This window comes from Dipodomys merriami, unplaced genomic scaffold (genome assembly GCF_024711535.1).
Source record: "Dipodomys merriami isolate MVZ:Mamm:240054 unplaced genomic scaffold, mDipMer1.0.p SCAF_4, whole genome shotgun sequence".
NCBI classification, from domain to species: Eukaryota; Metazoa; Chordata; class Mammalia; order Rodentia; family Heteromyidae; genus Dipodomys; species Dipodomys merriami.
In genome coordinates, this window is record NW_027205603.1 from 62,047,156 (window position 1) to 62,060,212 (window position 13,057).

General features: G+C 39.6%; 1 protein-coding gene across 1 annotated transcript in view; it reads left to right on the forward strand.

Annotated features, from left to right (window-relative positions):
• Sdc2 (syndecan 2) overlaps positions 1-8,248 on the forward strand; it is a 132,996-nt gene extending 124,748 nt beyond the window's left edge. Inside the window, exons 5-7 of the mRNA XM_069991705.1 lie at positions 358-491; positions 4,179-4,314; positions 5,797-8,248. Coding sequence (XP_069847806.1) covers positions 358-491; positions 4,179-4,314; positions 5,797-5,960 — 434 coding nt within the window. The 3' untranslated portion in view covers positions 5,961-8,248. The remainder of the gene's footprint in view (positions 1-357; positions 492-4,178; positions 4,315-5,796) is intronic.
• Positions 8,249-13,057: the final 4,809 nt, after the last annotated feature.

Genomic DNA, 13,057 nt, shown 5'->3' on the forward strand with positions numbered 1-13,057 from the left:
GAGTCTGTTCTCAGAGAGTGTTCACTTTGCATATTTTGTTCTGTTGTGTTGTGTTGTTGTTTTTTGTTTTTGTTTTACTGTATTCAGTAAGAAATCTTACTGAGCAGGAAAAACCAAGCATGGAGAAGAGAGTTACTGAAAGAATGTTCAGGATAATAATAGCAAAAAACAATAACAAAACTGTCAAGCTAGCCACATATCCCTGCTGAGACCACCTAATCAGAGGGGAAGACTGCTGGAAGGTCTGTGCTAAATACTTAGAGCGTGGATCTGTCAGCATTGTGTAGCCAATACTGCTTGGTAATGTACCTGTCCATCATGATTCTCATGCTGTGTTTGTCTGTGCTTATTCTCTAGGAGCCGATGAGGACATAGAGAGTCCAGAACTGACAACTTCACGGCCAATTCCAAGGATCTCATTTACTAGTGCTGTTCCAAAAGTGGAGACCACAACATTGAAGACACAGAGCAAGATGCCTGCTCAGACAAAGGTGCCTTTTGCTTCTCGTTGCTTGATCAAGTTATAGTAAATGCTTCTCTTGTTTTGACTGTATCGAATGGCCCTCTTCAGAGGTCTTGTCTTGTCATTGTGTTTGTTTAGGATCATTTTGGTATACCTGCTGGTTTTACAGCCAGGCCTAGTTTCCATTTTTTTAGATTTGACAGTCTATTTTTGAGGAACTTCTCAAGCCCTGTTAAGAAGTAAAACCTGTTTACTTGGTTAAGCCAAATGTCTTCTTCCCTACTTCCCCCATTTATGTCATGGAGAATAAATGGTCGTCTGAGTTCAAGCCATTGTGAACTCTCCATAAGCTGGGCCAGGTTGTGCAATGAGACTCAGAGTCCTACCTTCACATGGAAAAGTGTCAGTGAGTCATCTCTTAGTCTGCATGGACCCACCATCCATGTAAACTTGGACCACATACAGTGACAGTGATGAAGCGGGGCACATCTGTATTTATTCATTTTAGGTCTGACTTCAGGAAAATGAGTTGGCTGGCCTTAGAACAGAGCAAAGCTACTAGCTAATGAAAACTATGAGCTCATGATTTTGACTTTGTCAGCATTCTGTTGCAATTAGCTGGCGGTCTACTAAGAGGTGAGCTGTTGATGTTGGGAATTGCATGACAAGGGACTCCATTTGGAATCCTGGGTCCATTAGAACGTCTTGAGTCATTAAGAAGATTAAGTGTGAGTCTGTATAGCATAACACCTGTATGGCGTTTTGTAAACAGTAGTTGAAATCTGGCGGAGCAGAGGAGATTAAGCCAGTTCACCAAATGAGCATGTGTAATAACTGTAGTGGTAACCTTTGAAGATGCTTCTGAGGTAGCATGCTATTAGGAAGACCCAGAAACACAAATGTCCCCCTTGGGACATCTCATTTAGAAATGAGATGCTTCCAGGTATTTATGGAGAGAGTAACAGGCCTTTGCTGCAATGGGAAGCACCCCTTTGTAGACACATATACAAGTAGGCTTTTCTCACCCTTAGCAGGGTTCTTTCTTCCTCCTCTTCTTAATTCTCCTAGAGCTGTGTGGGAATTAGCGCAGACAAACGGCTCTCTGCAGATGAAGCATATGCAGATTAATGTGTTCTCTGTAGACTTCATAAGGGTCAGTTACTATTATTGGGCAGTCGGAGCTCACAAGCCAAGCAAGAAGCAGAGAAGAATAAGCTCCTGAGGACTAAGGCAGACAGGCCTACTGTGTTTAGGCTCATGAATGGAATCTGCCCATCAGTGCCTGGGTTGGATGAAAAGGAAAAGGGCGAAGGAGAGAAAGGAGAAGTAGCAGATACAGTTGATGATGGTAGGATGGTGAAATACCCCAGAATATTTGGGCACAATTATCCAGCCTCACTATGGAGAGATGAACTCAGCCTTTTTACTTGTTCTTTTCTTATGACTGCATCTATTGAAGTCAATGACCATTGACGGGATAAAGGGAAGAACCTCTTCTGGGCTAATTTTGGCTTTGTGTGATAAAGCAATGTGTCTTTCTGACCTTGGTGGTGCATGACTATAATCACAACTACTTAGAAGGCAGAGATGATTACAGTCCCTGACCAAGTGAGGCAGAAGGACTGGAGCATGGCTCAAGTGATTGAGAGCCTGCCTAGAAAACATGAGTCCCTGAGTTCAAACATGAGTACTGCCTCCTTACCCCTACACACAAAATAAAAGAGTTCTAAGTGCTTTGGTTTGACTTAGATTTCTGGTTCACTGTCAATAATGGATTGAAAATTGATTTAAGATTATAAAAATTGACTTAAGTAATTGAATTAGATCAAATATAGACATTGGTCAGATGAATTTAGAAATTGAAGATCCCAGACCATTTTTAATATATGTACATTCCTACTGTTATTTATATTCATTATAATACTAAAAATTCATTGATTCATGGGAGAGTTTTCATTATGTGTCAGATACTGTTCTAGGTACTGATAATATAATATTGATCATGAATAACAATAATAGTGATTTAATTTCCATTTTATAGTCACATGGTACAGCTGAATTAAATATTGTCTGTAGGATACCATTAGTGAAGATTCTGCTTTTAAAATGTTCTGACAGTGACATTAGTGTCCCTGTTAAAGATATTCTATTTAGTTGTTATAAATTATGTGATGAAAGAGTAAAGTGCAGCCAGGCACCAGTGGCTCACACTTGTAATCCTAGCTACTTAGAAGGCTGATTATCTCAGAATAGCAGTTCAAAGCCAACCCTGGCAAGAAAGTCCATGAGCCTCTTTTATCTCAATTAGCCACCAAAAAGCCAGGAGTGGAGCTTTGGCTCAAGTGATAGAACACTAGCCTTAAAAGAAAATGCTAAAGGACAGCTCCTAGACCCTGAGTTCAAGCCCTAGTACTGGTACAAAAATTTAAAAAGAGAGTAAAATGCAGTTGTTTATTAGAGCTTCACTCATAATCTTAACGCCATTGTTTTTCTGTGGCATACACACAGCATGCATCTTTTAGATCTTTAATTAGTTTCATTTAATTATCCATGTTATCTTCTTGTAATTTTATGTATGTATATATGTATATGCATATATATATACATGCTTATATGTATGAGATCTCAGATTGGAGCTATGCTGTGGAATGGTTTATTCTTAGTCAAGACTTTGTATACAATAAATTTCAATTTCAATTTGAAACACAAAATGACTGTCCCATTCAGAACACCTTAAGGTTTGTCCGCTGAGAGACCATTCCTCTTAGGAGCATGCTCACATTGCTCAGTTCTATTGAGACAGTCTGTCCCACCTGCTCAGATCCCTGGAATACATATGTTTCTTTCATTCATTACTAGATCAGAAGCCAAGCCTAGGGGATCTAACAAGTCAACCTTCTTAATTAATTGACTTTTGAGACTCAGGGAACCTAAGGTGGAAACGTGATTTGTCATAATAATGGGATAAAGATGATATGGATTCGAGTTGGTATTTAATGTAGAGTCCGGGAACAGGGAGAGCTCCATCAGAAATGGCAGAATTCCTGGAGAGGGGCCAGGGATTGTTGCCTCAGCACCTTGGGGCAAGAATGAAGAATTTGGGTTAGCTGGAGGGAGATAGTGGCCAGAAGTCAGAAGATTAGTGAGAAACCAGAGAACTTAGGAAATGTCAACTAAAACAACTAAGCATATCATCTGAATGATACTGAACTTAGTAAGTACCCATCTTACCTGTTATTGCCGATGACGGATGATATGCAAAATAATGAGCTACATAGGTCCACTGTGGGCCTTATCCATTGGTATAAGCATCATGCAAAATGATTATTTCCTGCCGGGCACTGGTGGCTCATGCCTATAATCCTAACTACTCAGGAGGCTGAGATCTGAGGATCGCAGTTCAATGCCAGCCCCCACAGGAAAGTCGGTGAAACCCTTATCTCCAATAAACCACCAGAAAACTGGAAGTGGCTCTGTAGCTCAAGTGGTAGAGTGCTAGCCTTGAGCTGAAGAGCTGAGGGACAGCACTCAGGCCCAGAGTTCAAGCCCCATGACCACCACCACCAACAACAAAAAGATTATTTCCTAAACCGCATGTTTAACAAAGAAAGGAACTTTGGAATATATTAATCTATTATTTCTTCGTTCTACCACATTTCTTTAAAAAAGACAAAAACAAAAAACTAATATACTGTTTACATTTTTCCCATACCAGTCCCCTGAAGAAATTGATAAGGAAGAAGTTCACATGCCTGACTCAGAAAGGAAAATGGACCCAGCTGACAAAGATACAAATGTGTATACTGAGAAGCACTCAGACAATCTGTTTAAACGGACAGAAGTCCTAGCAGGTGAGTAGCCAGTTTCAGATCTGGTGGGAGGATTCATCACGAAGCCTCAGTATCTGTAAGTGATATTCAGAGATTCAGCAAAGCTTGCAAAATGTCACCTTCCTCCTAAAGTGGTCTGGAGAGCAAAGTGAGAAGTTAAGCACATTTGCCTCAATTTTCTGCTGTGTCTCTCAGCCTAGCTGTTAGTTAGCCAGGGATGAAGGCCAGGCAGTGTGAGATGGAGCCTGGAATAGTCAAGGAATGATCTGAATTGGTCCAGAACAACTATGCCTGGGAGAATGGCAAGGTGTGAAAAAGGCCAGTCATATCTTCCTTCAAGTCATCCCTGATTTCCAAATAAACTTGAGAAGGCAAGGCCTTGGTGGGGAAGGCAGGTGACATGAATACTTCCCCTAAGTGTAAAATGTTCTAATTGTAAATTATATGATTGAAATACAAATTGTGCATCCCTATTCTGAGAATGCAGTCTGAAATCTCCCAAAATATTTGACTGCCAATTTGATACCTCAGTGGAAAATTCCACACCTGACCTCGTAACATAGGCAGTAGCAAAGCATAGGCACACTACACAGAATTATTAAAATACAGTACAAAATTTCCTTCAGGCTATGTATATATCTATGAAACATCAGAGTTTCATGTTGAAACTCAGGTCCTTTCCCAACATGTCTCATTAGTCCATACAAATATTCCAGTCTAGAAAATTCATAAACACTTTTGTTTTCAAGAATTTTGGATAAAATCTACTCAAACTATTCTAACATTTGTTTTAAAGAGAACAGTTTGCAAGACTTAGGAACCCCAGATTATTGAAAAGATAGTCTCACATTCAAGGTTAGAAAGAAATTTTCACATTTCCCTTCATATTTACTCCTGAATTTTTTAAGTCAGCTATACCATGTTTTGTATTTGTATCAAAATAAACCATTAGGGGTTTTTTTGTCATACTGAAAAGATGGTAAGCATTTCAAAGTATGGAATTAGTTCAAGTCAGAGCCAGATTTTTCCTATTGAGGCTTTAGGCAATATTAATACAAATCAAAGGAGGTATTATTGTACTTTTAAAAGGAAATGTCAGATTTTCATAATTGCCTTTATTTAATCCAGGTTTTGTTTTTTAATGTGTGTTTCCAGATTAAATGTTTCATAAAAGTATAACGAGATAAGGTTTGACAAAGCTCATTTCTGCACTCCTTAGATTGCAATGCACTGGTGGCTTATACTTGTAATAATCCTAAACTACTCAGAACACTAAGATCTGAAGCTCAAAGTTCAAATCCAACCAACCCCAAGCATTAAAGTTCATGAGACTCAAACCTCCGACTAGCCACCAGAAAGCCAAAAGTAGAGCTATGGCTCAAGTAGAGTGCTAGTCTTGAGTGAACAAGCTAAAGGGATAGCACCTAGGCCCTGAGTTCAAGCTCCCATTAATGGCACACATGTACACAGGAAATGATAATGTTCTCTTTTGGTGGATTTCAGCTGTCATTGCGGGTGGAGTGATCGGCTTCCTCTTTGCCATCTTCCTCATCCTGCTGCTGGTCTACCGCATGAGAAAGAAGGATGAAGGAAGCTATGACCTCGGGGAACGCAAACCATCCAGTGCTGCTTATCAGAAGGCACCTACTAAGGAGTTTTATGCCTGAAACTCCCTCTTAGGGTCTCTATTTATGAGATCGCTGAACTTTTCGAAATAAAGCTTTTGCATAGAATAATGAAGATCTTTGTTTTGTTTTTGTTTTTGTTTTTTGGGGTTTTGTTTTGTTTTGTTTTCATTGAAGAGCCATTCTGGTACTTTAATGCTAAAATCCCATTGTATTTAAAACTTTTCATGTATTTCTTTAGAACTGAAGTAAAATTGAAAAACATCTGCAGTGTTCTTGTGAGTAGCAGTGGCAAAATATTATAATATTATGTTCTGAAAACCTTCAAAACTTTTGATGCGCAAATACAAAATGATTGTTTCTTTAGGTTATTTTGTTTTGTTTTGGCTTTTTGGTTTTTGTCCTTTGGTTGGAAGACAAAAGCTGTTTAATTTGTCAGCATGTCTCTGATTGACCTTACTGAGTTAGTCTGACTTTGTTAATTTATCTCTGGTCCTTTATTCTCTTTCCTCTCTTCTTACCCTTTCAGAAAACAAAACCAAGCCCTTTTGTAGTTGTCCTGGTGTAATTTGTCTTCTTGGAATGACTCAGATAATGGTAATTTAGTGTATATGTGATTTTTCAAATATGTAAACTTTAACCTCTGCTTTATGTAAATTTTTAAATGTCAGGACTATCCATTTTACACTTGCTTTTATGTTTCATTACCTGTAGCTTCAGGCAGATTTGAAACCACAAATTAATGTGTAAAATCGGATTACAACTCCAAGATTATTTAGTCCTATCTCTCTGATCAGATCTCCTTTAGGAAGACCTGACGTGTGAGTTACTGATAAGCTTTAGCAAACCCAAAGATGCAAACAGTATTTGAACAGTTGCTGCAGATTCCTTTGGCCACTGTATTTGTTAATTTCTTGCAATTTGAAGGTATGAGGAGGAGTTGAAAGAAACAATTTTTGTTCTTAAAAATTCATTTAAGTTGTAAACATCTTTTTAAGCCTTTGAAGTGCCTATGATTCTATGTAACTCGTTGCAGACTGGTGTTCTTGAGTATATAAAACAGTTTAAAAACAAAACTTGGTATTTTATAAGCACAGACAATTCTAATGGTAACTTTTGTAGATTTACGAATAGACAAATTGTAATTTGGGAACATAAAAACTACTGAATAAATCATATGGCCTAATATTGAAAATGTCACTGTTATAAATTTTGTACATTTTCCGATCAAATGTACATGTCCCCTTTGCTAATGAGACCGTCTGCTCTCAAGGATGACATGGTTTGATTTCTGAGTGTTCCACAGTATGTATAAATCAAGACCAAAGAGCCCATCACTAAGGCTGTTTATTACCAGATTCACTTCTGGATTGGACAGAGGAAATGAATGTAAGCTCCTATGTGTGTCTGGTACCAGTATTGGAAGGCTGCCAGGGAATTTTAAAGTTTGAAACTTTCATATAATAGCTGATGGCAATATTGAGACAGATGCTTGCTTGCTTTGGCAAATAACTGAAGGTATAAAATTCCAAAGAACTGAGGGGGCCTTTCTGGAAATAGGTAGATTTACCTTTGAAAGTGTCCTAAAACTTTCCTGAAAATCAAAACTATAGACCCCATGTGCTAAACAGCCCAGCCTGCTTCATAAGAAAAGGAAAGAAAGGCCTGGGAAATTTTGTATATTAGGGGAGATCTTTGCTGCTTAGGGCTGAAGTTTCTAGAAAGTGATACCTTCCTAGAAGTTTCTAGAAAAGAGAAGCTGAAGGTATGGCAGTACCCTGTCCAGGTACTTATAGTACTGAACAGTCCCCTTTCCAATTTTGCCATTAATTTTGCTTTAAACTGTGAGCCATGGGAGTGTGATGGACAGCATAAACAGCAACTCTTCCAACATATCATTTACTTTTAATAAGGTTACTAACACTTTATTTAGAGAATTTTCCCTGGAATTGCCACACAACTCATTTTTTAAAAAATGTTTTTAAGGCAATACTTGGAAATGTTTTACCTAAGTCATTAATGGCCTTAATTCTCAAGTTTCCCCTCCCATCACTACAGGCATTGTTCACTTTGTATAGAATGATTAAAAGGACTTTCTAAAACTGCACGAGGTCTCTCACCTCAGAGACTAAGGATGTAGTGGGGATACCTTTAACTGTATAGGCAGAGTGAAATTCTCTTCATAGAATAACTTGCTTGGAATATATACATATATAAATATATAATATCCGTGCCAGGAAAAAAGAAATTTCTGGCAAATATTTTGTCACTGCTGTAAAGCAAAATATTTGTGAAAGTGCCAAAATAAAGTCTGTCATGCCGAAAGTAAATCATTGTATAGACTGACATCCAGTTTTCTTCAACTGTACATTTTCTGTCTAGTTTATTTTTTATTTATTTTTAAGACACAGTTAAATAATACCAATTTTTTGAAAAAGTGTTAGTAGTCATGACTGAGTCTAGGAAAATTTCAGTCAAATGTAAATATTCAATCCAGTGTGAAAATTTCCTGTTTCCTTAACCATGTGTTAATGGTTTCCCCTGTGTGAATATGGCTTTGTGTTGGAGAGACTTGCAGTATTCAAGCTTTGAACACATGGGGAGGGGGAAGGGGCTGGCCATGGTTTTCTTCCCTTAGTTTTGAATCACATTTTTCATCTACAGGTGCATAGTACCTGAACTTTAGGGTTAGGGCTTGGCTAATAAGACTGAATGCATGTAGAATAAGATTGTAGAAATTGCCATCAGTGAAAGTTAAAAGTTGATCATTTCACATCAGATGTTTGGTGGGTATTCTGGTAATGTACTATTTTTGTAAAGGAGATGCCATCCTTTGTTTGTTAAGGTAAGATATAGTCTATTTAGGGCCAAGGAGAGAAAATTAAAGAAGTAGGCTGCAGTTACTTAAGGAAAAATAATTCCCTAGTTTTTGGGAGCTTGTTTCTTTAGTGTTGTAACATGAAAATTCAAGAAAAACAATTTAAGTGATTAACAAAAATACAAAACTTTATTATAGGATTAGTTTCATATACTGGGTTTATCTTCTTGATAGCTTTATTACAATTACATAATGGAATAGTAGAAAACGTATTTTAGAACAAATGTGAACATCCCTATAGTTCTAGCTACTCAGAGGCTAAGGCTAAGGGTACACAGAGTTCAGGAATTAGAGATCAGCCTTTTAAAGTTAAAATGGTAGGTTTGGATTGGAATGTAGTTTGGTGGTATAGCCCTTGCTGAGAGTAGAGTACATTTTTAAGGCTCAGAGTTCAGTATTGCAGGCCAGTAGGCGCTGGTGTCTCACCTGTAATCCTAGCTACTCAGGAGGCTGAGAGCTAAGGATCGCAGTTCAAAGCCAACCCAGAAAGGAAAGTCCATGAGACTTATCTCCAATAAATTACAAAAAAAATGCAGTGTGGCTCAAGTGGTAGAGTACTACCCTTGAGCAAAGTAAAGCTTAGGGATAGCCAGCCCTCAGACCCAGAGTTCAAGCCCCAGGACCCGCAAAGAAAAAAAAAAAAGCCAGAATTAGCCAGGTGTTGGTAGCCTATGCCTGTGAGCTAAGATCTCTGAGACTCTTTATCTGCAAAAGGTGGAAGTAGTGCTGTGGCTCAAATGGTAGAGTCCTAGCCTTGGGTAAAAAGACTAAGCAAGAGTAGTGCATGACTGTGAACTCAGACCCTAGTAACCAGCACACACACAAAGATTGCCTTCTTTCTCAAGCTAAGTACCTGTGGGCTGGGAGGATTTTTGCTGTGAGTGCTTGTTATCCCCACTCCAATTACTGAGAACCATAAGGTCAAAACAGGCAGAGACCAGTAGCACTATACATCCCTCCCACCCCAGTTTCATTGGCCAACAGCAAGTCATAACACCTCTAAAGTCCCGGGGACAGAGAAGTGCAATCCAACTTGGTGCTCCAAAGGAGAGAGATGTGAACAGCCAAGGTTACTGTCTGGCCTAGTCAAGAAAGATCTCAGGGAGGATACAGCCTCTGTGATGTGGAGCCAGAAGTGATCAAATCAAGACAAGCTTTCCACACAGATCACAGAAAGACTGTAGGGAGGGAACAAGTTTGGCTTGTTGGAGGGAAGTAGCTGCAAAGGAGGGGACACTGAGAAAAGAGGAGAAGACTGCTGAATAGTTGAATTTTGTTCCCTTCTACTTTATTTCCTACAAAGAAGCTTGATTAATCTCATTAAAATCTAATTTTTTTTAAAAATTAATTCTGTGTTAGTTCCTTTAAGGAGTCCTAAAGACTCAGAATAAAGCCTCTTGCCTTCAGGATCAACAAGAACTTCCCCCTAGGAGAGCTTGGCAAGTTAGGAGGTCACTTTCATCACCTATAGGAGGCACAGGGCCATCCGGCCTGCAGTGGTCATACCCTCATTTATAACCGTGGGTGATTTTTCACTCAAGGGGAAAATCTTTTTTAAAATTGTTGTTGTTATTATGAAGTTGATGTCCAGGGGGGATTACAGTTACATAAGTCAGGTAAATAGTACACTTCTAAGCTGTAATCCTAGCTACTCAAAAGGCTGAGATCTGAGGATCACAGTTCGAAGCTAGCCCAAGGAGAAAAAGTCCCCATGAGACTCTTTTCTCAATTAACCACTCAAAAACTGGAAGTGGTGCTGTAGCTCAAGAGGTAGAGTGCCAGCCTTGAGCACAAAAAGGCTCAGGGACAGCACCCAGGGCCTGAGTTTAAGCCCCACAACTGACAAAAAAAAAATGCATTGTTTTGGACAGTATCATTCCTTCCCTCACTTTCTCCCAGTTTTTCCCTTCTGTCCCCATCCAGAAGTTGTACAATTCATTTTCAACAATGTCTAGTGATTACCGTTGCTGCATTTGTTCACTCTTTTTCCATTTCTGTGCCTCCCCTTGTCCTCCCAAAGGCATATAAATGAAGAAACAAGAAAAGAAGGAAAGAAAGAAAGGAAGAAAGAAAGAAAGAGAGAAAAAGAAAGAAAGGAAAGAAGAAAGAAGGAAGGGAGGAAGGAAGGAAGGAAGGAAGGAAGGAAGGAAGGAAGGATGGGAAAGAAAAAGAAAAAAGGAAAGAAAGAAGGTAAGAAAGAAAGGAAGGAAAAAGAAAGGAAAGAAAGAGAAAGAAAGAGAAAAAGAAAGAAGAAAACCCTCTTTTCCTTTTCCTGGACCAAAGGGGAAATCTTAAAGATAGTTGTGGGCTGGGTAGCCATGTTCACTTAGAAGGAACTGGAAGACACTTAGTAGAGTTTTCAGATAAGGGAAGAATCTTGAGCTCAAAGAAGGGGTCTGCATTAGAGATAGTAATTTAGGAGTAGCATTCATCCTTTGCTGGACTTTCTCATGGCCTGCTCTTCCTCATACTCTGTATGGGTTTGAGGGCAGGAAGAAGACTGGAATGCTCAAAATTGACCCATGCAAGCGACATTTCTCAGGCTTCTTTGCCAACTAGCTACTGGGAAGGGTTGGCCAATGGAAGGCACCTGCAGAAGACCAGGATGAGGAAGATGGGTAAAGCCAGAGTAATTCCCCTTTTTTTGTTGTTGTGGGCAGCATTTCCAGCATTAATGCATCTTCCTGGTGATTAGAATTCCCACGTGGTAGGTTCTCCTCCAGGGTCCCTGCTCCCACAAGTTCTGAACTCTGGTAATCCTCTTCCCTACTTCCTCTCTAGCCCAGGCAGGGTAGCAACTTCCCAACCTTGTTATTTTCTGGGCCGTCTCAACTCCTCAGTCTGAACTTACAGCTTTCTCCACATCATTGTAACTGCCTCCAGGATTCAGTTCTCTATTGCATAAGTGATGCATAAGACACACGCATGGAGCATGGTGGGTTCTTATTCTCTGGTAGTATTGAAGTAATACCAGGAATGATGGACACAGTTTAAAAGAGTTTATTTAGTAAAAAGAAAATAAAGGCCACTCAAGAAAGGTCTAGGCTGTTGCTTTATGTTGCCTCTGTACTCTTCCCCACCTTTCTTCAGGCAATCACCTCCTCCAGGATGGTGGGCTGGCCTCAGCCCATGATTGGTTTGTTTGAAACAGGCCAGGCACTCACCTGGGTGATGGTCTGAAAAAGGTGGGTTTGGCCTGATACATGGCAGAACCCGAGGCTCTTCCCTGTATAGTGGCTTGTAGGAGGGCTAGACCTTCCCCTGGGTGGTAGTCACCCATGGGGGAGAGGGCAAGCTGACCTAACCAGTTTGCTGATGTCCTTCACCGGCATGGATTCTGGTTTCCTTTCTGGACTCCCAGCTGATTGAACAGTAGTAAACAATCTGTAGATAGTATTAATAGCTGTGGGACTAGATGAGATTATTTGGAGAGGTAGACAGAGAAGGTTGATGGTACCGGCCCTTCCTTCTAGAAAAATCTGACATCTTTTTAGCTAGTGAAGTTACCAGATTCATTCACTAGCACTGGTTTGTCATTTTGGCAGATGCTTAGCAAAAGAAACATATGTTCTTTTATATTCCATGAAAGCACATTTTGAGCAAATTAATGAATGTTCAAGCTTCCACTTCTTCTTGGTCATTAATAAGAAAAATGAACAGGGATTGAACTAGAACCAAGTAATTGGGCAGGGAAGTAAGAACTGTTTGTACAGTCAGGAAACATCTCTATTGTCTGTGTTTACAATGGGAACAAATCAGCAAACAAAGCAGCAAGTCCTTCCTACACTTGCAGCATTGTACTAGGGTCACTGAAAGCAATATTTTTGCTCCCTAAGTTGCCTTCCACTTAGGTAAATAGCAAGAAAAAAGAGTTAAGATTTTTTTTGTCAGTTGTGGGGCCTGAACTCTGGGCCTGGGCGCTGTCCCTCAGCTCTTCAGCTCAAGGCTAGCACTTACCACTTGAGGCACAGCTCCACTACTGGCTTTTTCTGCTTATGTGGTGCTGAGGAATCGAACCCAGGGCCTCATGCATGCAAGGCAAGCACTCTACCACTGAGCCACCTTCCCAGCCCCAGACTTTTTTTTTTTTTAAGTAGATGACTTTGTTTTCTATCAGACCAGTACTTGGAGAATCCTGGAAAGTATGCTGTTCTGATAACCCCACTTCTCAATCTTTCATTGTTCAATTATCTGTTATTCTTTTATTCAGCGTGGTTCTTCATTTCATATGTAAAATGAAGGCAAGGGCATCCTCCTTGTC